The sequence below is a fragment of the Delphinapterus leucas genome, chromosome 1 (genome assembly GCF_059928025.1).
Source record: "Delphinapterus leucas isolate spDelLeu-1000000601 "Yukka" chromosome 1, BTC_Dleu_Yukka2, whole genome shotgun sequence".
Taxonomy (NCBI): domain Eukaryota; kingdom Metazoa; phylum Chordata; class Mammalia; order Artiodactyla; family Monodontidae; genus Delphinapterus; species Delphinapterus leucas.
In genome coordinates this window covers 104,440,173-104,466,486 of record NC_143129.1, presented here as the reverse complement: position 1 = coordinate 104,466,486, position 26,314 = coordinate 104,440,173, and the positions used below count along the sequence as shown (strand labels likewise).

At 35.2% G+C, this 26,314-nt stretch overlaps 1 protein-coding gene across 2 annotated transcripts in view; it reads right to left on the bottom strand.

Moving 5' to 3' along the window:
* Positions 1-26,314, bottom strand: part of DPYD (dihydropyrimidine dehydrogenase) — an 825,900-nt gene that overhangs the window by 784,191 nt on the left and 15,395 nt on the right. For both annotated transcript variants that reach the window (XM_089919140.1, XM_022553288.2), the window contains exon 2: positions 3,125-3,235. In XM_089919140.1, the coding sequence (XP_089775266.1) occupies positions 3,125-3,235 (111 nt within the window). The remainder of the gene's footprint in view (positions 1-3,124; positions 3,236-26,314) is intronic.

Below are 26,314 nucleotides of genomic sequence, written 5' to 3'. Positions count from 1 at the left end.
CATCATAAGATGGAAGTCTAGGCTCCCACTCGGCCTTTATGAATGCATCAGGATGAGGTCACCATTTTTTTTGTAGTGTTTGGCTAGATTAAAGCAGTTACTGTCAAAAAGTCTTCTGTTGCTAGACTGTTCCTTTCCTGGTATTCTGGCTAGAGAGAGCAGACTTTGCTGAGATCTGTGTAAGTGTGTGTGTGTATGTGTGTGTGTGTGTGCATGTGCGTGTGTGTGTGTGTATCAGTTAGCATTTCTGGTTTTCCAATTTCTTCAGCTCCAAGGCAGAAAAAAGAAAACCCAGGGAACTCATCACTGTGTCATGTTTCAGGTCCATATCCCTAGCTGGCTGGCCTTCTCTTCGCTTTTCAGAATCTTCTTATGTTTGTTTTAGCTAGAAGGCTTTTTAGTTTAGATGAGTGATTATAAAACTCAAGTATGAAAACTTATCAATTAAAAAATAAATCACATCTTGTGGTGATACTTTTATTCATGCACAAAGAGAATAATAATGAAAAGGAAAAAAATGCATTCTTTAATGACACTGAGGATAACTTTCAACTCTAGCTCCATATTTCCCCTTGGGAATGTTATTTCACTTTTCTTTATTAATCCAGTGTATCACATAGAGTTTTCAAAATGGTTTACATCCAGAGCAATATATCTGCTGTTAGAAATTGAGATTATTTTAACATATATTTAAAGCTTTTATTTTTCCTCTAACACTTGCTCATTATAGAAAATTTGAAATATACAAAAGTGCTAAGAAAACAAATATAATTACTATTAACATTTCATTCTTTTTTTCTTTGTGAATATGTATATAAGTGTGGTTGTGTAAAAGTGCATACAATCATTCTTAAATACAGTGCTGTTTCGTGCCTGGGTCATATAATATAGATTGTAAGTATTTTTTCAGATTATTAATTATTTCAAAAGTAATTTTAATGGTTGCACAATTTACCACTGAATAGATCGGCCCTAATTTACTTAACCATAACCCAATGGTTGGAATTCAGTAGGTTTTTTCCCCCACATTTTTCTCTACAAATAATGTTGGGATGATCTTCTTTCTATTTAATTATTTACCTACATTCCTAATTCTTTCCTTAGGATAGTTTACTAGGAGATGAATTACTGGGTGTAAGTGTTTGATAATTTAAAGGTATTATTATGGACTGAACTGTATGTATATCCCCTCAAATTAATTTATTGAAGTCCTAACCCCCAGTAACTTAGAATGTAACTGTATTTGGACACATTTGGAGACAGCCTTTAAAAAGGTAATTAAAATGAGGTCATCAGAGTGGATCTTATTTGAGATATTGGTGTCATTGTAAGAGGAAATTTGGACAAGTACAGAGTGAAGACCATGTGAAGACACAGAGAAAAGACAGCCAGCTGCAATCCAGAGAGAGGCCTCAGAATAAATCGCCCCTGCTGACACCTTGATCTCAGATTCCTAGTCTCCAGAGCACTGAGAAAATAAACTGTTCTTTAGGCCACCCAGTCTGTGGTACTTCGTTATGGCAGCCCTAGCAAACTAACACAGGTATTAACAAATATTGTCAAAGATATTGCCAAAGATACTGTCAAACTGCTTTTCTAGGAATTTGTGCCAATATATATTTAATAGAGAAAAACACTTCTCACTGTATCTTTGCCAATTGCAAAAAATAGGATAATATTGGACTGGCCAAAAAGTTTGTCCGAGTTTTCTGTTAACACCTTATGGAAAAACCCGAATGAACTTTTTGGCCAACCCAATATACACCACTCAGTTTACAGGTTAACATTATGGAATGAAAATGCTAATTTTTATAAAATAACAACAATAATAATAATAGAGAAAGCCTCTCTTTCTAAATAAACAGTTTAATAATCTATAAAGGGAACCTTAGAGAATTTATCTAATTTAATCTAATTTATCTGGATCACATTTAAAATGAGAGAGTTAGACTTGATAATCTTTAAAAGCATTCTAAGTTTGAAAATTACGTGATTCTTTTTTCCGTGTCCTTCAATTGTTCACATCATTATACAGGAACATGACTGATAGTTGATCTATTCCTTGATCTAATTTGGACCACATTAGTGTCCTTCCAGAGACCTCTACTAGAAATGCCATAGTAGAATGCAAAGCTCACAGAGCCGGAGCAAGGAAAACTGAATTTCAAATCCGGATCTGCTAGTAAGTGGCTGTGTTATCATCTCAAGTCATGTTGTTTCTCCGTATTTCTATTTCTTTTTTTACTCAAAAAACCTTGCTGGTTGGTCAGTGACAGAAAGATTAAAAATCAGATAAAAACAAATGCACATGAGCACATACCCTCAATTCCTATCCTCGAAGAGTTTATATGTAGGAAAGAAGTGCATAAAAATAAATTAAAATCATTGTATTAAATAGAACATATACACAAGGTACCAAAAGAGCTAATGTTAAATAAGCTAATACTATTAATTAGCTCACTAGTTACTTTAAGAAAATTAATTTTGGAGAAATTAATTTTGGGAAATCAGGTAAAAAGGAAATTGATTTCCCAAACTTAAAGATTTATACCTCCTAAGACAGCATTTTAAAATTGCCTTCAAGGTTGTACTTAATCCTCATTTATGGCCTAACAATCCCAGCCCAGTAATCATTTCATGGGCTCAATTAAATAACATTCTAGCAATCAGATCTCAGATTTTTGCACCTATACCTCACCTGGAACTATGAGATGCTCATATTGAATACCTAATGTTCAAATATTCCCCCAAAGCATATTTTATAACAGTTTGTATATATTAGTATACCCTTGTTCAACTGAATTACATTTATAACTTTGGAACTCTTCTGTATCATTGTGTCATTACAAAATGATTTTAAGAGGTTTTTACAGACCTTTAAGAAAATAAATTTTGGCACCAAACTAAATTTATATGATTTTAAACTATTTCAATAGATTTTTTAAGCATCAAAATTAAACACACTTTTCAGATTATTCAAATATAAAATATTTAAAATAAGAAAAAAATCACAGCTGTACTTTACACATATTTAATTATGTTTCTAACTACATATAAAATCTGGTCTTACAGTGTGTAGAATGAGATAATTTTCAGCATGAACTCATGTATCAGTGGTACTTACAAAGCAGTTCTTATCAGGATTTCTTTTCCAATGTTTCTTGGCTAATTTCTTGGCCAAAGTGGAATGCAGAGTTGCATGAGATTGTGTTCGAGGATTTAAAGCCAGGATACTCTGAAGACAGTATAAACAAAGTATAAGCATGTGTAAATATGTTGGCATTTTTAAAACGCAAATTTTATTTTAAGATTCCCCACACATACCCCAAAGACATATATTAAAAATGTTGTTTTTCCCTTCTACTATTGTAATTCCACAACAAACTTATCTAAAGTAATCATTTACTAAGTGATACCCCAGCTGACTTTATAAAAATATTTATTAATGATAATATGGAGTTCAAAAACATGTGAAATATAACAAATAACTCTTTAAGATAAATTTTATAATTAGTATTCTTACATGAGAATGAAAAGAGAGGCACTTCATTCCAGATTTGATTTAAAGTAGTAATAATACTCTCTACTTTAAGTTTTTAGAGTTTTACCAATTGCTTTCAAACGTATTATTCAATTTAACTTACAAACAGCTACTAATATCCCAAAATCTTGGATGATCAAATAAATTCAGGCTGGTTAAGTAACCTGTTCAAGATCTCACAATTAATATGTGGAAGGGAATGAATCAGAACTCAGTTCTTCTGAGTGTTGGGCTTACGTTTGAATTCATCTAAAGATGAAATCTACATATTTTACTGTGACTTTGTGAGTTATAAAGTAGAAGCGAAAACCTTTCTAATCACACATGTAAAGCAGCACCTGAGTAACTGAATAAAAAATGAATTCCAAAGCCCTGTCTTAAGCAATGCTTTAAAACATAACCACTGGGCTTCCCTGGTGGCACAGTGGTTGAGAGTCTGCCTGTCGATGCAGGGGACACGGGTTTGTGCCCCGGTCTGGGAAGATCCCACATGCCGCGGAGCGGCTAGGCCCGTGAGCCATGGCCGCTGAACCTGCGCGTCCGGAGCCTCTGCTCCGCACCGGGAGAGGCCACAACAGTGAGAGGCCCACGTACCGCAAAAAAAAAAAAATAACCACTAGGAGTCTTCCAGAACAATCACATGAGGACCTCTGCAGATCAACTCCCCAGCAGAACAATATAACTGATAAAAACTAGTAAAATTAAGAATCCTTTGAAATCTCCAGAAATTGTCGTAAAGCCAAAGAGCAAATGAAGGAACATTTATTCAGGAAAAATCTACTAAAACTTGGTAAGAATGGCGAGGGTCTGTGGCATTCGAAGTGCAGTCTGCCCCCAGCCTCCACGTTCCCAGTTCAGCCTGACAGAAATTCTACCTCAGGTGAGTACAGCCAAGAACACAGAGCTCCCTCTGCCCCCAGCCTCTAGCTGAGGCTGTGGTGTCTCCCAGAGAGAGGCAGGACATTAACATTTCTCATCCCCTCTCCCTACTCTACCAGCTATGCAGCAACTAAATGCCAGAAAGTGCAGCTGAGAAGTCAGGAGCTCCTTTGCTTCACCCAGCCCCCACTCATAGAGCAGAGGCTCTACTTCAGGAGCAAACACACCAGTAACAATGGGTGATGAGATCACCATCATCTCAGCTAGCTCATGGTTTAGAGTTAGCAAACCAAGAGAAGCAAACTGAGATCAGAGGTTACCGCCTATACCAGGGCCCTGCTCATAAAAGCAGGAGTGTCACTCTGTGAGAAGCAGGCCACTGTAACCACACCTAGATCTGGAGCTGTGGCTCAGAGATTTTTCCCAGAGAAAGCGGCAGGCCATAAGAACAGACGGCTCTCCCCAGAAGAACTGACTTTATTTGAATTAATACATAGGAAGTTCAAGCCTAAGGGTAGTCTCAAAAACAATAAAGATTTTGATGCCAAACAATTAAGACAAAACTGGTAGCTTCATGAGAGCAATAAAGTAAGGCATAAGGCAGACAGTTTACCAGAAAGAAATAGCTAACAGCTCCTGCAGGGCCACAACAAGCCGCAAAGACTCACCTGAAAACTACCCCAGCAAAGGGGCCCAAATTTAACTGAATCACACTGTGGAGCAATTTATATGCCAGGGCATTGTCAAAAACAGCAGAGCAATCAACTAGCAATCAATAGAGACTAAGAGCTGGCTGTGATACCAACAGAGGTGGATAGTTTAACAAAGAGATCCAAAGAGAAGACACAGAGTCCCACTAAAACCCCTGTCATCCCAGAGTTACTAGGCACACACCCACGACTTCACCCTACATGAGTGCTATCTGAGGTTCATACCTTAGGGGAAATAGACTTCCCTAAAGTAATACACCAAATCACTAAACAAATATGCAAACAACAACAAGCCCCCCTCCCTGGGGTTGGGGAGAAGGAAATTAGTATCCTGAATTGCTATATTATCTGAAATGTTCAACTTTTAATAAAAAAAAAAATTACAAGACATTCAAAGAAGCAGGATTATGTGATCCATGCAAGAAAAAAAGCAGATAACAGAAATTGCCTTTCAGAGGTTCCAGGTATAAGATTTAATAAAAACTTCAAAGCAGCCATTATAAGGAAGGTATAGTAACAATATCTCATCAAACAGAATATTCATACAGAGATAGAAATTATTTTAAAAATTATGGAGATAATAAACTACAATAACTGAAATGAAAAATTTGCTAGAGGGGCTCAGTAGTATATTTTAACTTGAAGAAGAAAGAATCAGCAAATTTTAAGAGAACTCAAGAGAGATTATGCAATCCAACAAACAAAGAGAAAAAATAATTTTTTTTAAAATTAACAGAGCCTTAAAGATATGTGGTACAAAAAAAAAATATATGTGGTACACCATTAAGTACCCCAAAATATTGTAGCAGGATATCAGGAGAGGAAAGAAAGGAGGAGAAAAAAATATAAGGAGAAAAATGACTAAAATTTTGATTTTAAAAAAAGACAGAAAAAACATTAAAGTATATATCCAATAAGCTCAAGAAATTTGAAGTAGGATAAATGCAAAAAGATCCACACATGGGAACGTTGGTAAAAATGCTAGAAGTCAACACCAAAGAGAAAATCTTGAAAGCAGCAAAAGAAAAATACTCATATGTACAAGGGAACTCCAATAAGTTTAATGGTTGACTTCTCATCAGGAACAATAAATGTCTGAAAGTAGTAGGATAACATTTACAAGGTACTAAAAGAAAAAAATTGTCAACTAAGAATCCTATACTTAAGGCAGAAGAACAAAAAGGAAATAGATTTGAAGTATACTGTAAACCAACTAGACCTAATAGATATCTATAACCACACACCACCCAACAACAGAATATACATTCTTCTCAAGTGTACACAAAACATTCTCTATGACAGACCAGATGCTAGGCCATAAAACATGCCTTAATAAATTTTAAAGGATTAAAATCATACAAAGTAGTTCTCCAACCAGAATGGAATGGAAACAGGTATCAATAACAGAAAGAAATCTGGGAAATTCACAAACAGCTTACATGCACATAGTAAACATTGTGCTGAGAGGAGTCAGTTACAAAATACCGCATATTGTATGATTCTATTTATACACAATGTCCAAAATAGGCAAAGCTATAGAGACAGAAAGTAGACTGTGGCTGCCAGGGGCTGGGGGGATTAGGGCAAATGCAACATTACTGCTAAAGGGTATATGGTTTCTTTGGGGATGATGAAAATTGATTGTGGTGATAGCAGCACAGCTATGAATACACTAAAAGCCTTTGAATTCTACACTTTATACAGGTAAATTGTACAGTATGTGGATTACATCTCAATAAGGCTGTTACCAAATAATAATAATAAACACATATTCTACATTCAGTGGATTTCACTGTATACTGCATTCATTCTAATAAACATCATTGGGACTTATTTTATTATCCCAGTATAAATGAAGATTACTTTAATAATTGCTATATATGATATACATGATATTTCTTCAATCTATCAATTTAGATGTCTGTGTTCTGGACAACAAATGAACAATAGAGCTATGAGTTTTAAACAGTGTATTCCTTATGATGAAATAATGCCAAAGCAACCTAGCAATAAGAGCCAACATTAGAAAACCTAAGTGGGCTCCCCGGGCGGCGCAGTGGTTAAGAATCCACCTGCCAATGCAGGGGACACGGGTTCGAGCCCTGGTCTGGGAAGATCCCACATGCCGTGCAGCAACTACGCCCGTGCGCCACAACTACTGAGTCTGCACTCTAGAGCCCACGAGCCACCACTACTGAGCTCACGTGCCACCACTACTGAAGCCCGTGCACCTAGAGTCCATGCTCCGCAACAAGAGAAGCCACCACAATGAGAAGCCCGCTCACCGCAACTAGAGAAAGCCCATTAGCAGCAGCAAAGACCCAATACAGCCAAAAATAAATAAATTTATTTTAAAAAAAGAAAGAAAACATAAGTAATCTCATTTTTATACAAAAAAAGTTGAAAACACTTCCTTATTATAAAATAGATGCAGTTTTGTTTTAGTTATTCAACCTGAACCATTACTAATCTCACACATTAATTCAAACTGATAAATAAAAAGATGACATTTTTTAAAGGTAGTTATTGTGGCCAACATTTAAAGGGAAAAAAAAACTGGGTAATATGCAAGAAAGATGGCTGTATTTCATTTAGTTTTTACTTCCACAATCCATACTGTGATAAATGATTATGTTTATCTATGTCGGCACAGTAATGTAACTTTGAGAATAAATATTCTGAATGCAATTTATTGGCTGCTTATCACAGTAACTTTTCTTTTACACAGCATAAGTAGAAAGTATAACACAACATGAAATATTGGGTTAACCTTTTGCAAAAAGGCAGTGAGTTGAATTCAATGGATCTTGGCTAAAAATAAATTGGATTGTGGAGAATGGTTACCAAGGATTTGACTTAATAATATCCCAAATGAAAAGTGATATAAAATAAAAATACAAGACACGAGAGGTTGAGAGCTGTTAAAAACAATTTTCCAAAGCAAGACTTTTTAAAACTAAAAGTCAATATCATCAATAACTAAGCAGCTGGCAGAATAATACAGGAGAGTTCTAAATTGTGTTCTTCCTAAGAAATGACCAAAGCCAGGTCCTAAAAGGGTCACAGGGTCCCCTCTCTGGATAAATTGAGCACTGTAAGAGGCCCATTAACCCTTTCAGATATAAGGCATACTGCTTATAAAGGGAGATTTTCTCCCATGCAAAGAATTTGGCCTTTGTCTTTCCCATTTTCAGTAACACAATAAAAATGTACTGGTGATTCTAAAGACGAAAAAACAGAATTTGAGAAAATTTCATTGTACCAATTTTATTTAGGTTAAGAAACGATAGAATATGATCCAGAGACAGATTTACACATGAGATCAAGTCAGAGGCATGTGTTGTCACTGTGCTGTCTGTCAGTGCTATTCTGGGAAGCAGCTGGAATGCCACAACACAAAAACTAGAATTCTGCATCTGAGGAGCATCCTTCTGTACTGCCATAGAGAACACAAAGAGGAGCCCATATTGACTACAATAACAGGCCCTCACTTCACAAATAAAAGCATTAAGTCTTAGCCCAAAAATACTGGAACTGAGTACTGAGAGCTTGAATTCCAATTGCAGAAAACCACTTGGCCAACATATTCTCTTTCTAAACACACAGCTTTGTTTTATATCACAATATCGATTATTCAAACATAATGCACCATTAAGCTCCCTTCATCCTTTGCATTTTAAATTATAAGCAAATGTTTCCTCTTCAGTACTGGTCATTGCTTACTGACCCATTAACATAATACGCATACACTGACACTTCTGATTTACAGGCTGAACTTAATGAGTTAGATTTTGTCTTATTTAAATTATGTTTAAATTTTGTCTCTGGTAACTTATCCTGAGGTCTCTATAATGGTCTCCTACTTTCCACTGAATCAGGTAAAAAATAAATAAAATTTAAAACATGCTTTTCTCATTTTTTCATAATTTGGTATAACTATCTTGATTTCAGCAAAACATTGTATTGTGCTGTCATTCTTTTCCTCTATAAATATTCTCAGCTAACAGAAAAACAGAAACAACTATTGCTTAATGATTTTGCTAAGTATCTCTTGCTTCATCCAGGTAACAATCTAACAAATGTTCAACAATGGAGAACTGAACTTTTCAGTATTCATTTGCTTAACAGTCTCTTGCTTATAGGCCCCAATCTCAGCCAATTACCCTACCCTTTCCTATGTCTATCACTAGTCATAGTATAAGGCAAGTTTAAGTAACTTAGGAATTTACAAAGGTGTCTTTGGTTCTTGGATAAGCTCAGAACTCCAGCTGGGTTGGGAGCTGAAGAGGAGAGAATGCAGCCTCCATTTTGCACCTTGCACCCACACTTGAGATATAAATAACCTTGAAGTCTGAAAACCTTGGAAATCCATGGTAATCAGTGCCGGTCAAGAAATCTAATTATTCTTAATGCACTTTCATTCTTTGTCCAGGCTCAGATTTCTTTTCCTTTAGGTTGGACTACCTTTCCAAATAACTTATCTTCCATATTTTTAATTTTACTAGCTCTATTCAAAGAACATTTTTTCCTTTATGCACAATGACTAACTCACTACAGTTAATACATAATTGATGAAGGATGGAGTCTCTAACAGTCCTAAATTTTACAACTTTCATTGTATTAAATATTTACTAAGCAATATGCATAGTGTTTCAGATTAAATTTGGGCTTAGATTTTAGCTCTACTGTTTTTGCTGGTTATTTAAACTCTCAGTCCCTCTACTTCTTCAACTATAAAATGGTCATTAGTAATAGTACCTACCCCATAGGGTTGTTTTGAGGATTAAATAAAATGACATATAAAACTTAGAATGGTGCATGCAGAAAGTGCTTAATACATGTTATCAATTAGTATATGATGGGACTAGATTTTAGACTCCACTCAACCCATTTATATTCATATTCTTATATTGTTAATTTTGAATACATATGTATATATGAATCATACAGGAATATAGAAACAGATGAAGGCAACAGGTGAAAAGGTAACTATAAATGAGACAGTAAGTAGAGCTATATCCCAGGTGAAAACAAATCATTGGTCTCTGAACTTATCTTTGCCCTAAGTCTGCAATTTCAAAGGCACATTGCCTGAAAATGCAATATGCTCTTCACAAATTAGAATGGAAGGGTCATGAAATTCAATTACAGATTTTTAAAATCCAGTACATGTATATAGCAATGTAGATATCATTTTATAATACATACAAGTCTATATAACTCATGGACCTTTGGCTGCAACATGTTTAGGTGAACTCATATTACATTTCCTTCCCAAGAAAGACAGGGCAAGTCAAAAGTGATGAATTTATAAAACATCAAAAAACTCATCAACTGGAAGTGAATGAACCCCTTCAGAAATGCTAGTCATTCTGGGACTTCCATGCCTGGGAAATTTGATCTATTTCTACTGAACCAATAGTTAATACAAATAAAATAGTTTACGTATCTTAAAACACTGCATTCATCATGTCACTCTCCTATTCAACAAGCAAAGGTCTGCCACGTGAAGCTGCTGTCTGCCTTTGCAGGGTCCAGTATGCACTCTTCTTCACTTACAGAATACACACCACACATTAGGCACCTAAGTGCTTCCTAATTGAAAAACGTCTTTTAATGTCTTTCAGAAAAGATTAAGAATTCAAACACAGGATTCATAACTTACACATCTGATATTAATCTCATAATTCTTAATACAGAACAGAGCATACCAAAGGTGGTGACTGATTCTGACCTAGACACTGTATTAGTCAGCTTGGGCTGCTATAAAAGAATCTCATAGACATTTCTTTCTCACAGTTCCGAGAAGGCCCTGTCTCTAAATACTATCACATTGAGAGTTATGGCTTCAACACATAAAATTTAAGGGGGACACAAACATTCAGTCCATAACAGCCATGGAAAGGATTCTACTATCTGTGGAACTATGCAAATGTTGTTAATCCTGGGCATTAACTTAAAAGATATTTTTCTCTTAAGATTGCGGTGGTACTACATTGAGTCTACACTTTTATTTTATCAAGAAGAAACTTCAGAATAAACAAAAGAGATATTACATGGTATTGCTTAAATTTTAATAAAAACAATATTGACAAAGAAATTAATACTAGCCATTAATTATGTATCTTCCTTAACTCCTTTAACCATTTGAATAGCATATATACCTAGTTATGTACTGTTTATATATTTTCATTACAGGAATTGAAAACAAAGTGTCACATGCAAACCCTTATAAAGTGGTATCAAAAATATAAAAAAGATGAGAACCTGTACTATACCCATTTTATTTAAAAATTTCACTACTTTATAAACTATTTTCTATTTAATATAATTTAATATATTATTGCAAAGCATCTCTGCATTATATATTTAAATAAAAACCAATATTTGGAAAAGGCATAACTATAAAAACTCATGCTAAAATAGTATCTTACATTCTCAAGAGTTGCATGTATATATATGAATATACACAGAAACTCAAGATAAAATTATGCACGAAGAGAATTAAACAGAATTATTACATTACCAAAAAATATTCACCAGTTCACTGATAATTAAGAAAATTCATATTCTAGAACTTATACTTTTTATATTCAAGAAAAATTAGTAACTTTATCTCAAAACTTGCTTTACAGAAATTTTTTGGCCTCAAAAATCAGCCTTTGAGGGTCTTTTTAAGTAATATGAAAACTATTACAATTTACCTTTAATCTATTAACTTTTGTGTATAAGATACATTGTTTCTCAAAAGAGCTGTGTTTACAAGACTAAAGGTCATTTTAGTTCAAGAGAGGCTAAGTGTACCCAGCATGCTAAAAATAAAGCAATACTGGAGAGCAAATGGAAAAGCTGGAAAACAAGATTTAAGGGGAAAGAAGAGAGTAGGACCTTGGCTGAGTTTAGATTTTTTTTTTTTTTAATTAACTAAATTGAGCAAGTAGCATGATTTCCAGGTTCACAAAATCGTAATAAATCAAGGATTGACTAGTTGCCCTTCATTTATATGGTTAACAGCGAAAAGGAAACATATATGGGCTAGCAAGTGATTTATATCAGAAATAAAAACTAAAATTATTTTTAAGTGATCTATTAATTTCTTGATTTTATTAACATGAAGAATTATCATAAGATACATTTTCTTTTTGCCACCAGGAAGAGATCCACACCTGTGCAGAGACTAACCTACTTTCTTCCTTTTTCCCGCCCCACCATCCCCTAGTCTATCCCCACAGCTGTGCTTGCTTAACAAAAACTAAGGCAAAACCTTTGAACCAGCCCCAGCCAGAAAGCGCCAAGACGGTCAACCGCCCTGAACCGGTTCCAGCCCAACCACGAGGGCGGCGCCTGTGCAGACGAGAACCAAAGTGTCCATAAGTTGTCTTTGCCTCATTACCATGCTAAGATCTCCATGCAAAGAGGGGGCTTGCACTTTGCGAGACACAGTTTGTGCTGCATGCAAAGGAGCCCAAAGGACTACTCATGCTCTGGTTGTTTCTGGAAATTGCAGCCCCTTTCCCAAATTCTGATGGCGTACTCACCTGTTACCCCTTAAAAGTTTCTCGCCTCCCTCCCTGAGGGAGAAGGGTTCAGTAGAACACGGAGCTTTCCCTTCCTCATTCCTTAATCAATAAATAAAGTTTCCCGCTCTGCTTTGCCGAACCTGCTCCCCTTCAGTTGGTGCAAGCAGCACCAGGCAAGGAAAGGACCCAACTGGGATCCACCCGATCCAGGAGGGGGTCAGTAAGAATTTGAGAAGGATAAGTGTGAGGCAAGGATGTGGTGAGTTTGGGAGTTGAACTATTTAAAATCAAGAAAATGCAACTTTTGAAAACTTTTTTTTTTATTATGCTATAAGCTTTAGTTTACTTCTCAACTCTCTATGACTTTTATGCTGTATTCAATACTGTTGATTTGCTCTTCTATCCAGAAATACATCGTCTTTGGTTTCTCTGGTATCAGAGTTTTAAGGCCTCTCTTTCTATTCACTACCTTTACTTCTGTGACTTCCATTGTCCTCTTGACCACAATTAAGGGTCCTTGGACCTCTTCTGAATGCCCCTTTATTGATGATTTCTGCAGCTGAGTCTTATATCTATATTCCAAACCCTGAGATCTCTCTCTGTCTTGATCTACAGTTATCTACTTCACTGGATGCCAAATAACCCACTTGCATGTTCCATCATTATCTCAATTTCTTCACATCAGAAAACAATGTATTGTCTTTTTCACCCAACTTTTTAACTCCACTTGACTTCTGTCAGTAATACCACCACTTTTCCAGTAAATTGAACTTCACATGTGGTCAATCTATAACTACTGTTTCTTTTGTTCCTTAAACCCACACAATGCCAATGTCATTTACATCTGGCCCATCCTCTGTATTTCCTATTTCTACAAACTATTGCAGATCCTATTACAGTACACTTGGATCATGATATACTACTACTCTCCCAATTAAACTATTCACCTCAATTCTGTACTTTCAATCTTTCCTATATAACAGACATCCTACACACATATAAATGCACGTGCACACACACATATACACACCACAAAGCTTAAATGTCTCCCCATTACATACATAATGCCAATAAAACTACCACCTTGCTATTCAATCTGGTACCCACACATAGACACACCACAAGGCTTGAATGTCTCCCTGTTACATACCTAATGCCAATAAAAATTATCACTTTGCTATTCAATCTGGTACCACCTACCACTCCAACCTACTTCCACTCTCACCTATTTGTTGTTTATTGAGTCTGTGTACAATCCTACATCCACACTTCTGCTCACATCACTTCCTGTCTAGGATGCAGCCACTTTATGTTAGTTTAAATGCTAACTTTCCTTTAAGAACTAAGAACTATTTCCTCTAAAAATTAAGAACTGTCCCTGCCTCTATTTAGATCATGATCCATGATCTATGAATCCATGAACTTCTAGATAACCTATTGCCACTGTCATTGGACACATCAGATAGGATATCAATTATTAATATATATATTAATATATATGCCCTCTCATCAAACTGTTCAGTAAAACCCTCAAAAGCAATGATATAGTTTACATATCCTCCTGTCCTCAAAACCAAGCATAATTTTTCATTAGTAAAATTATGCATAAATGGTTAATAAGAAAAGTTCTTTAGCAAAACAGTCATAAAAAGCAGCAAGAAACTTCCACTGGAGAACGAACTTTAATGCTGGCAAAACAAACAGAATTTTGTTATCTTAGTGTTCATTCTATTGCAGAGGACAAAAAACACCATTCAGTATCTGTCAGCACTTACAAAGATTTTTAAGCCATATAATCATTAACTACTCCAAAATGGGAGGTCAGTGTTTTCCTACTTTCATTGGAAGGTTTAATCATGCAACTCACTTGCTGAAGCAGCAGTGACACTTTGAACTGAACCTTGCAATCTGTGGTAATATAACACCAGCAAAAAGTTCTGACAAGAAAACAAATGAATTACTTGTTATCCACTTTGAACATGTTCTAGGGTCAAAATTTTGGATTTTATTACACAACACAGACATCTCCAACATATGATAGATGTGGTCCCTACGACAAAAGAAGATGCAGACCACTGGACGAAGTAGGCACAAAAAAATAAAGTGGTCTAAGTATGTTCATAGAGCAATGCATGGTGCTAAGTCAGCCCAGAAGGTGAGTCTAGGAAAGGCTAGATTTGAAGTGTATTTTTTAAGGGTTTCCCTTGTAATCTTTAAAATAAAAAGGAGATCCTCTTAAAAGAAAGTATGACTTGTTGTTTATTAAAAAAAACCTGGAAAATACCTGGCAAGAAGAGAAAAGTTAAATTACAATCTGTCTACAGTTGAGTAATATACATACTTATTATAAATTGTGTTTAAAAAAATACTGATGTGGAGAATATATTATGAAAAGTTTTTAAAAGGAGGAAAAATCAAATTTATATATGAAATAAGATCAGTTCCATGAGAAAGATATAATTTTGTGTATTAGATAACTATTTTAATTAATATAAAATGCATGGATATAATTACTGTCTAAGCCCCTTCTCTTACGTGATATCTTGTATTCTTAATGACCTTTGTTTGACTGCCTAAGAGAATGATCTCCATTTATTATAAAAAGTAGTATTAGCTAATGGAAAATATGCAGTATGAAGTCAGATCAAGATATCTCAATTCTTTAACAACCATGATCTAGCAATTCCAACTAGGGGCATAAATATCTCACTTTAAATACTTTGGATTTAAACCTAAATTAAGATATGAAGAAATGAAGCCTCTTTTACTACTCTTCAGTTGTAATTAAATACTACTTGACCTAAACTAGTTTCCTTTCATGAATAAATAAAATTAAACTCTCTGCATCTTCTCAGAGTCTCTAGGATTTAGTACATTAGAGTTGGAATGGACTTTAGATATTAAGATTTTATTTCCCATCCTAACTCAGAAATCTTATTCCAAACACTTATTAAACTATATCGATCAAATTTATCAAAGAAATATGACAAAGCATTAATCTATAACATATACAAGGCTCACACAAATTATTAAGGAAACAAGAAAATGCTAAAAGATAAATACAAAAAGGGCATAAACACTTCACAGAGGAATGCATGTATATTTCCAGTTAAAAAATGTTCAGCCACCCACTGGGTCTTCATTGAAATAATTTTCTGCTCCTACCACTACTAGAAAAGCTCCTGTCAACTCTCTGATGATGAACAAGTTGCCCAGTATTTCTCTTTGTGCTATTGTTGTCACATATTTTACTTTTTTTTTCATATTTTTCACCTTTTTTTTAACTTTTCAAGTAATTTTTATAATAGCTTTATTGAGATGTAATTCACTTACCACAGAGTTTACCCATTTAAAGTATACAATTTAATGGCTTTTAGTACATTCACAGAGTTGTGTAACCATCATCATAATCAATTTTAGAACACTGCATCAATTCCCCCTCCCCCAAAAAACCCATACCCATTAGTAGTCACTTTCCATTTACCCCAAACTCCCAGATTCAGGCAATCATTAATCTACTTCCTGACTACAGATTTGTCTGTTCTTTTTTCCCAGCTTCACTGCAGTATAATTGAGATTATAAAATTATATATGTATTTAAGGTATACAATGTTGTTCTAATATACATCATGAAATGTTACCACAATCGAGCTAATTAAAATACCCATCCCCTTACAGTTACCTTTTGTGTGTGTGTGTGTGTGTGTGTGTGTGTGTGTGTGTGAAGAACATTTTAGGTCTACTCTCAGTAAATGTCAAGTAATACAGTACTATTAACTATGGTCACCACGCTGTATGTATCAGGTTTCTAGAACATGTTCACTCTGCATAACTGAAACTTCGTACCCTTTGACAATCATCTCTCCATTTCCCCCACCTCCCAGCCCCTATTTTTGCCTTTCTGTGCCCAGCTTATTTCACTTAACACAATGTCCTCCAGGTTCATCCATGACATTGCAAATGAGAGAATTTCCTTCGTTTTTATGGCTGAATATTCCTCTGTGTGTGTGTGTGTGTGTGTGTACTCTATTTTAGTTATTTACTCATCCACTGATGGACACTTGAGTTGTTTCTGTAACTTGACTATTGTGACTAGTGCTGCGATGAACATGGGAGTGCAAGTATCTTCTCTTCTGATACTGATTTCTGTCCTTTGAATAAATACCCAGAAGTGGGATTGCTGATCATGTGGTAGTTCCATTTTTAATTTTTTGAGGAAATTTCACACTCTTTTCCATGACCGCTGTACCAATTTACAGTCCCAACAACAGTGCACAAGAGTTCCTTTTTCTCCACATTCTCGCCAGCACTCATTATCTTTCGTCTTTCTGATAACAGCCCTAACAGTGTGAGGTAGGCTCTCACTGTGGTTTTAATTTTCATTTCACTGATGAACAGAGGTGTTGAACACCTTTTCATATACCTATTAGCCATTTGTATGCCTTCTTTGAGAAATGTCTATTTGCATCTGTCTTTTTAATTGGATTATTTGTTTTCTCACTATGGATTCACCTATTCTAGACATGTCATATAAACAGAATCACACAATATGTGGTCTTTTGTAACTGCTTTCTTTCATTTTGCACAATGTTTTCAATGTTTTATCCATGTTGCATTTTACTTTTATATATATTATAAACCCCACACTACATAGTTTTCATTTAAATAATTACCTTTTAATGACCTTTAAATAAGTAAAAACCATATATTTACCCATGCAGTTACCATTTTTGCAGTTTTGTATTCCTTTGTGTAAATCAATATTTCTGCCTGATACCATTTTCCTTGTCTGAAGGACGTGACTTCCTTTCACATTTCTTACAGTGCAGGTTTGCTGCTGATGCATTCTTTCAGCTTTTGTCTGAAAAAGTCTTTTTCACCTTAGTTTTCGAATGCTGATTTCACTGGGTATAGAATTCTAGGTTGAGAGTTGTGTGTTTTTCCCAGTACTTTAAATACGTTGCTCTGCTGTCTTCTCACTTGCATCGTTTCCAAGAAGAAAGCTGTTTACCCTATCTTTGTTCTTCTGAACCTAGTTTGCCTGTGTTTTTCTGTCTGCTTTGAAGATTTTCTCCTTATAACTGGTTTTCAGCAATTTGATTATGATGTGTCTTTGTGTGGTTTCCTTCATATTTCTTCTGCTTGGCTTCATTGGGCTTTTTGGACCTATGGATTTATTTTCTCAAATTTTTTTCTGATTTCTCATCCCACCACCACTCCTCGCCTTAGGGGACTCCACATACGTATATATTAGGCCACTTGAAGCTGTCCCACAACTTGCAGCTTTTTTTTTCTCTCTATGCTTCATTTCAGATATTTCACTGTCTTTTCTTCACACTATCTAATCAGTGTTTCATCTTATCCAGTGTATCCTTCATCATAGATATTGTAGTTATCATTTCTGTAAGTTCAATTTAGCACTTCTGTCTTATCTTCTGTGCCTCTACTTAACTTTCTGAACACATAGACCGTTATAACTATTCTAATGTCCTCTACTAATTCTAACATCTGTGTCAGTTCTGAGTTTGTTTCAATTCATTGTTTATCCTCATTATGGGTTGTATTTTCCTACTTCTTTTCAAAAATGTCTAGTAATGTTTAATTAGATGCCAGGTATTGTGGATTGCACCTTGTTGGGATGTTTCTGTATTCCTATTTATATTCTTGAGTTTTGTTCTAAGACATAGTTATGTGGAAAAAGTTTGATCCTCTTGGGTCTTGCTTTTAAGATTTGTGAGGTGGTATCTGAGCAGCATTTAGTCTAGGGTTAATTATTTTCCACTACTGAGGCAAGTGCCTAATGCCCTATGAATCATGAAGTGTTCCAGTCTGGCTGGCGGGAGCAAGCATTCTTCCCAGACCGGTGTAAATGTCAGGTACTGTTTCTTCTAGTTCTCTCAGATTGTTCTTTACCCAGCTTTGGGTCACTTTTCTCACATTCACGTGCTGATCATTCCTCTGTGGAAGACTCAGGGCGGGGGGCGGGGGGGGGCCTTCAGAGCTCTGGGTTTCCCTCTGAGAAGCACTCTCCTCTGTTACTCTGTGCTATAAACTCCAATGGCCTTGGTCTCCCCAGAGTCCACCAGGCCCTGGGGTGGTTCCCACTTCCTGAGATGAAGCTTATAAACTCTCTCAAGAGAGTAAGCTGGGCAAATATTGGGGGCTCTCCTCCTTTGTTATCTGTCTCTCAGGGATCAGAATCTTTTGTTGCCAGATAGCTAGTTTATTAAAAACCATTGTTTCATACGCTTCATTTGTTTTTTACTATCAGGTGGGAATGTATGCAGGAACGGGTTCATTCAGTAGGCCTGAGTTGCTCAAATCCTGCACATTACCAGAAAAGGACTATTTTCAGAAGTGGCCCTTGACCCACTCCTGGGAACCAAGCTGGGAATGCTCTGATCAGAGTACTTTTATATGCCTAAGGTCTTGGGCCATGCTACACTAACCTGACTAGATAGTTTAAGCTTACAGTGTGATTAATGATGAACATCTGCTTTTTCTCTGGGGGTCTGGTGCTTGAGTAACTGAAGTCAGCCATGTAGCACTATATGCCTCTGTGACTAAGGCCAAATAAAAACTGTGGACACTAAGGCCTGGGTCAGTGCCCCTGGTTGGCAACACTTCACACATGTGTTTACACATTGTGGTTGGGGGAATTAAGCATGTCCCACATAACTCCATTGAGAGAGGACACCTGAATGCTTGTGCCTGGTTTCCTCTGGATTTGACCTATGTTTCTTTTCTCTTTGTTGATTTTAATATATCTTTCATGTAATAAACTGTAATCATGCATATAATAACTTCTGAGTTCTGTGAATACTTCTAGTGAATCAATGAGTCTGAGAGTGGTCTTGGGCACCCCTGACACAAAATGTAAACTCATTCCCTTTTACTCCACCTTGAGCAGAAGTGGAAGTAGAGACAAGAGTACCATATTTTAACAGTCACTCTCTCCCACACAACTTAACTTTCTAAAGCATCTTGACAAAAAAACATAGAAAAATTCTCTAAATGGCAACAAAGTGATTTCTCCACTCATATATTCAAGTGTCAGCCAGTAAGATGTATTTAGAAGTGTGGGTCTTTTAGGAAGTCTCATTAAAGGGAGGGGTGCACCCTTCTTTTCCCCTTCCTCCATCCTTTTGGAGCTCTAACTTCCAAACTGAACAATGAGGTGGACTTGAGGATATCAGAGTGTAAAGACAGAAGCCTGCTGACAAGAAAAAGGTGCTGCATGCCCTCCACTATGTATCTCTGGGATGCTTTACATGAGGAAGAAATAAATCACTGTCTTGTTTAAGACACTTTTATTAATTTTTTCTATAATATGCCTCATAAACTGGTTCTTACAGTGCCTGAGGTGATTCTGGTGGCCAACTAGGTATGGGAAGCACTGATAGTCCCATCAACAAGCAAACTATTTGGAGCCAGAATATATATAAACATCAAAATGAAAGCATTTGGCTTACGTACTTAAAAGAAAAATGGGAAATCACATCAGCATAAGTTAGTATTTTTCTTGAAACACATCACCATGTCAAAAATCCTAAACCAAAATTTACTCATTTCAAAAAATGATCAATGGAAACTTTGTTGTGCCAGCACAGAAAAAAAAAAAAAAAAGATTCATTTTAATCTCCAGTGATTGACTGCTAATAGGTTTCTCCATTTTAACTGACATGAATTTTTTACAATATGGCACGATGATGTGAATAAAAATTTACCCAATGTTCATTCATACACTGTTTTCTGGAAACCTTCCATAACCATCCTTTGCACACTCCCTGCCTTCAATCCACTCGAACCAAGCTATGTTAAACCCAACTTACCAGGCTGTGGTAGATTACACACTCTGTGCTCCCAAGATACACTATCTCTATCAATATTTTTGGACTTAATTTCAGGATTTATTCTCAGCCTAATATATATTTCAAACAAGACAGCTTAACTCCTCTTTCTCAAAATTTTATAACGTTTCTTCTTTGTAGAAATACTTAGGCACATTTTTCTAATGTTCTTACATTGGACAACTGTTTATAATAGCTGATGTTAAATCGGAGCTTCCAGTACGCAAGGTACCATTCTAAGAGTTTTTCAAGTTGATCCTGTGATGCCATTACTATTATTATTGCCAGTTTATAGATGAGGAAACAAAATCACAAGGAGGTGAAGTAACTTGCCCAGAAAGTGGCAGAGTGTCTTCATGGGCAGCAATAATATTAGCTTCATATTTACTTTTAATGTATGTAACTCAAATATTGCAGTATATTCACTGTAAATAATGAAATGAGTTTTGTATTAGGACATATAACAATGTAAATAAGACATGAATAAGTCAGACTTAAAGAAAAATCTATTATCTGTCTGTTAGCCACAGCACCTAACAAACTAACTGGTATACACTGATTACCTGTTTCGAGGTTAAATGAAAAGAAAGAGGCAAATCTTAGAAATATTGTTAAGGAAACTCTGGAAGGAGGTGATAACAATGAATGCAAGCTGTAAGAGACAGAAAAATAAGTGTATCTCCCATGTCAAGAATTTGTGATTATAAGAGAAAGGGTAACCACAGAAAATAAAAATTGAGATACAGAACTGGCTTAGGAAAAAGTGTTCAATTCTTTTTGACACATCACTTGAGTACTGGTGTTATCTTACAAATGACACATAGACTAAAAAAACTGACAGTGAAATACAGCATGTTACCAGTGCCTTTCAATTGTTGAATTTGAATTAAGTCCAGACATCTTATCTGAAAAGCTAAGATCTTTCCTTAATTGTGAAGAAATCACAGATGCTCTGGTACCAAAAATACAATTTACAACTTAGAAATGCCAAGTAACACTACTTCCATTATAATAGAAATTATATGCTTAACACTTTCAGTTTATAAAATTTTTTACATATATTATTAGATCATGTGTTCCAATTGAAATCTACACTGTAAAAAAAAAAAGTCTACTTATGTGCCTGTCTGCCCAACGAGACTTGAGCATATCGACTATAATGAATGGCTATGATTCATCTCAGTATCTTCAGTACCTTGTATAGGTATAACATAAATGAGGCTCACAATGAATTGAATTGCACCTCTGTAAGGGACCTGCATTTACAGATGAACCTAGGAAGGTGAAAGGAAAAGCCAAGTTAAAGGCAGTCAAGATTAGGACCAAGTCTCCTGATTCCATTACTTTACCATATTCATATAAAAATATTACTACAAAGAAGCTACAAAATATTTTGAGTTATCCACTATTTTACATTGCCTCTGACCACACTTCTGACTGGAAGTATATATAAAAGCAGAAATGGAGCAACAATCAAGAGATGTATAAATAATCAGACCAGGGAGAGGCATAATAGGTCAGAAGTTCAGTGTTTCAGATTTTTTGGATAAAACTAGGCTTCTTTTGTTTCCACAGGAAAGATCACATGATCCCCATATTTAAAATAATTCTTTAAGCATTAAAAGTTTTCCATTGCCACTGAAATACTATTCATCTCAAGATGAGTAAATTATCACTGTCACTTTCAATACAAAGCTTCTTGCACTTCAGCTGTCATTTTACAGATTCATAACTGAAAATAAATTTTAAGCAGAGTTACATTGCTGTGTAATGAGTAATAATTTTATCAAATTAGTAGCATTCAGCTTCTAGTGAGATTTATTTTAGTCATAGAATATTCAGTAAAAAGAGCATACAAACAGAACCATTTACCTTTTAAGACTTTTCTAAAATGGGGCATACTACTAGGAAACAATCAGCTATTACTCTCTATTTCAATCTAAATAACTGTAGTAACTTCCAGGTGTTTGATAAAAGGCAATTCCATCACTGTATAGGTCCACATAGTTTCTATAAGCCTTCCTGGCATTTAAACTTATTCAAAGGTATAAACATTTTCCTCAAAAATGATGGATATTAACTTGTAATTAAGGTTATTATGTTGGCATAGAGGAGGATTTGACTTAATGGAAGACTCTCTGTGATGGAAATTAACAAAATTGCTACATAATTACATAACAGAATTAATTGTGAGCAACATTTGTGCTATTTACACACTTGTTAAGATTTAAGGAAGCAAAGGCTGGATGATTAATACATCTCGTAGTATTTACTATGAAGTGAAATAAAAACTTGAAGTACTAGAAATGATCTGTTTAACATTATCAGAGAATGAGATATCTCAGACTTTTGCTTTTTTTTTTACATTGAACATAATAACTTTTTATTGGAAAAGGTAAGAAAATGTTAAATACAATGAAATTTAACCCTCCTAAAAATACAGGTTATGGGACTGAAGCATTTGATAACTTTTAAGTATACAAAAAAATGGTGTTTCTCACAATTCATGAACCAGTTCCAAAGTAGAGCTTCTGCCATAGCCAGAATCTTGAAATAGGCAAAACATACTAGACTAGCAAAGCAATATCTAATATGAGCAAGGCTGTAGAAATGTCCCATGTTATTACATTAATTCTATTATTAACATAGCAATATCTTTAGGTTCACTAATATCTTTCTAAAATTATTCCTTGGAACACTTTTCTTGGAACTATCTTACATTTCACTGTTTTTCACTTTCTAGCCCACTATTTGGTAATTTAAATTAGTTTCAACTGTACTAGAGGAACCCAGAGATCCAAATATTTAATGTTTTAAAATCTTAACCTTTAGGTGGTCTTTTAAAAAACTGTACTTTTCCAAAACTGCTAGGCAAATAGCCAAAGATAAAAAGAAAAATGTCCAAAAATGCGATAGATGAATCATACTATGGGTAAATTAAAAGCAGGAACAGCTAAAAGTGTTGCCTCTAGAAAAGGAATGGAGAGAAGATGGAGAGAGCTGCAGAGAAGTCAGTGTTGTCGGAGCTGGACCCAGCTCCAGTGGGTACTGGAGAGCCTACAGTTAACATTTTTTCCCAACTTCATGTTTTTAGGGTGTAAAACCTGCTGTGGAGGATGTATCTACCCCCTGGTAATCAGCAAACACTACAAATCATGGCTTCCCTGCTCCCCGTCCCCCTTTCTCCACTCCCAATCAGTTGTTTACCAGCCTATCACTGGGAGGAATAATAAAGAGCACCACTGATTTCCTTAAAAGCTTTTCTTTATTTTTTATTTTTATTTTGTCCATTTGTTACACTAATTAAATTACATTTAAAGATGCCTTTATTAAAACAATGGGATAATTCAGAGATTATTCCACAGGATTCACTGGGCAGCAAGGTAATCATAACATTTCAGTGACAGTACCTTAATAACATGGAAAGAACTCAAAGTTCCATATTAAAAGGCACTGGTGAGCTTGAGTAATAGCATGAGCATTTGCATAACTAGTCAATGTAATTTAATATCCCCAGAAAAGTTGACTCAAAGAATAAAATTTATCAAACCCAAAGGTTATATTTTTAAACCATAGGTTAATATGGAGGTATATTATTTTAAAATTGAGAAATGAAATATTTACATAGACTCCTGATTTATTTCATTTTCAGATTAACTGAGAACTAGACAAATTGCTTTGTTTTGAACATTGTAGAGCAAATTACAATTACACAATATGCAACTCTAAATATTTGCCATTGTAGCATAATTAATTCCAAATTGTATTAGTACTAAAGATGCAAAAGAGACAATGGTTAGGCTTATATAAATTAACCACAGATCATAGCCTTGTAATGATTTTTTTCTAATTCTCAAATATGAACTGATTGTCTTGACAGTGGCATCATCACTGCTATAAAGTAGAATTGCAAAAGAATAATGTCCTTCAGTCAAGGGATCCAGTGAATGTTTTATAACAAATGTCTAAATGTATAGAAACTAAAGAAAAAAATATATATATACATATAGAATCCCAAAGCCAATTCCAGTTCTGCAGTCCATTTTGCCTATTTTTCCTAATTTCTCCAACAATTAAAGACTGTGTCCTGTCAGAGATCAACATAGCCTGGCAAAGGGCAAAACTGGTCAGTTGACACCATGTTGAGTAGTGATTGATGAAACCTCATCAGCTCCCCTCCACTGCAACCATCTGGCCTGTGGATTAGAAGCCATTCATACCTTGTTTCATTTACACATGTGAAGGACTCCTTGAAGAACTGAATATAAAACATCTTATTGAGAAATTTTGTGAATGCATACAGTGGGAAAAAATGAGGTAACGTTTGAAGGACTTCCCACTCCTGTACTTCTTTTACTCCTCATTTTCATGTCATGTATTTTAATGTCTGAATAAAGAGCAATGTAAAACTGGGCTCATATTCATAGATTTTAGTTTCCAGTTCACTACTGACTTTAGTCGAACCATTTAACCTTTCTATGCCCTTGGTTTTATCATTTCTGAAACTAATATATCTTTGTAAGGCTGGAAACATGTTTTTAAGTAAGGCAGGGAGGAAAAAAGTGCTGTGAGTACACAGACCCACATTCACCCTTCTTAACTCTAACACTGCCAGCTCCTGTACTTACACCTGTCTTACACTTGACCCATTTAAGCCAGGAGAGCCCTCCTCTACCTGTCCCTAGAAACAGACACCTAACTCATTTTTGGCCCCTGAATTACAGGAGACTGGAGTGAAGGTGGGAGATTATAACACAACTTACATGTATCTCTTTATTATCATTTATTTAATAAAATGAAAATAGTGCAAAGCTAAATCACCAAGCTGCATGAATGTGGATTTATAACATGCATACTTTAATTCTAACACCATAATTCTGAACCATCACACCCAAGCACTTTTCACCTTCTGTCCTGAGTTATACTTATTTGTCAATTTGCTTCAAATTCCATTCTGATGTCATAAGCTCATTGAGGGGAGACGCATTTATCTTTTTAGCCAGTTCCCACATGGTACTTAATGTAGAGCTTAGGATATAGCAGATACTTAACAATTACTTATAAAACTGAATGAAGGTGTATACCTTGTTGGTAACTTTAGCTTTGGAAAAATACATATTTAATTTTTAGTGTAGATTTTAGAATGTATCTACTTGGTTCTTTATCATATTTGATAATAAACATATTTTCCCCTCATACAACGACTGTACGTGTCTGTAAGTTAAAGAACTTCATGATAATATCAGCTTCCAGATGCATTTGTTCTTAATTCATTTGTTCCAATCAATAATAGTATGAGGCAGACAGGACAATGACCATGATCTCCATTTTATAGATACAAAAATTAGCTTAATTTGACAAATCTATACAGTGGCAGAACTAGGACTTTAACAGCATATTTAGGGTTCTCTAAAATATATTATGATATTTAACCCTAATTACTTCCTTAAACTATGGATGTGAATTTAATAAAGATCTTCTCTTTTACAAATTTTAGCTATCTCTACTTCGAAAATCTCATCCTTCCTTCCCTTGCTTCCTTCCACAAATATCCCAGCTTTTTTGCAATTCATATTAAAATCTGTATTCATTTTCTAGGGTTGCCATTAAAAAATACCACAAACTGGGTGGCTTAAAACAACAGGTTCACAGTTCTAAGGCCTGTAAGTCTGAAATTAAAGTGTCAACTGGCCATATTTCCTCTGAAACCTGTAGGTTGTCTCTTGGACACTGGTGTTTGCAGACAATCCTCTGCATTCCTAGGCTTGTAGATGCATCACTCCAATCCCGGCCTCCGTAGTCATATGGCCATCT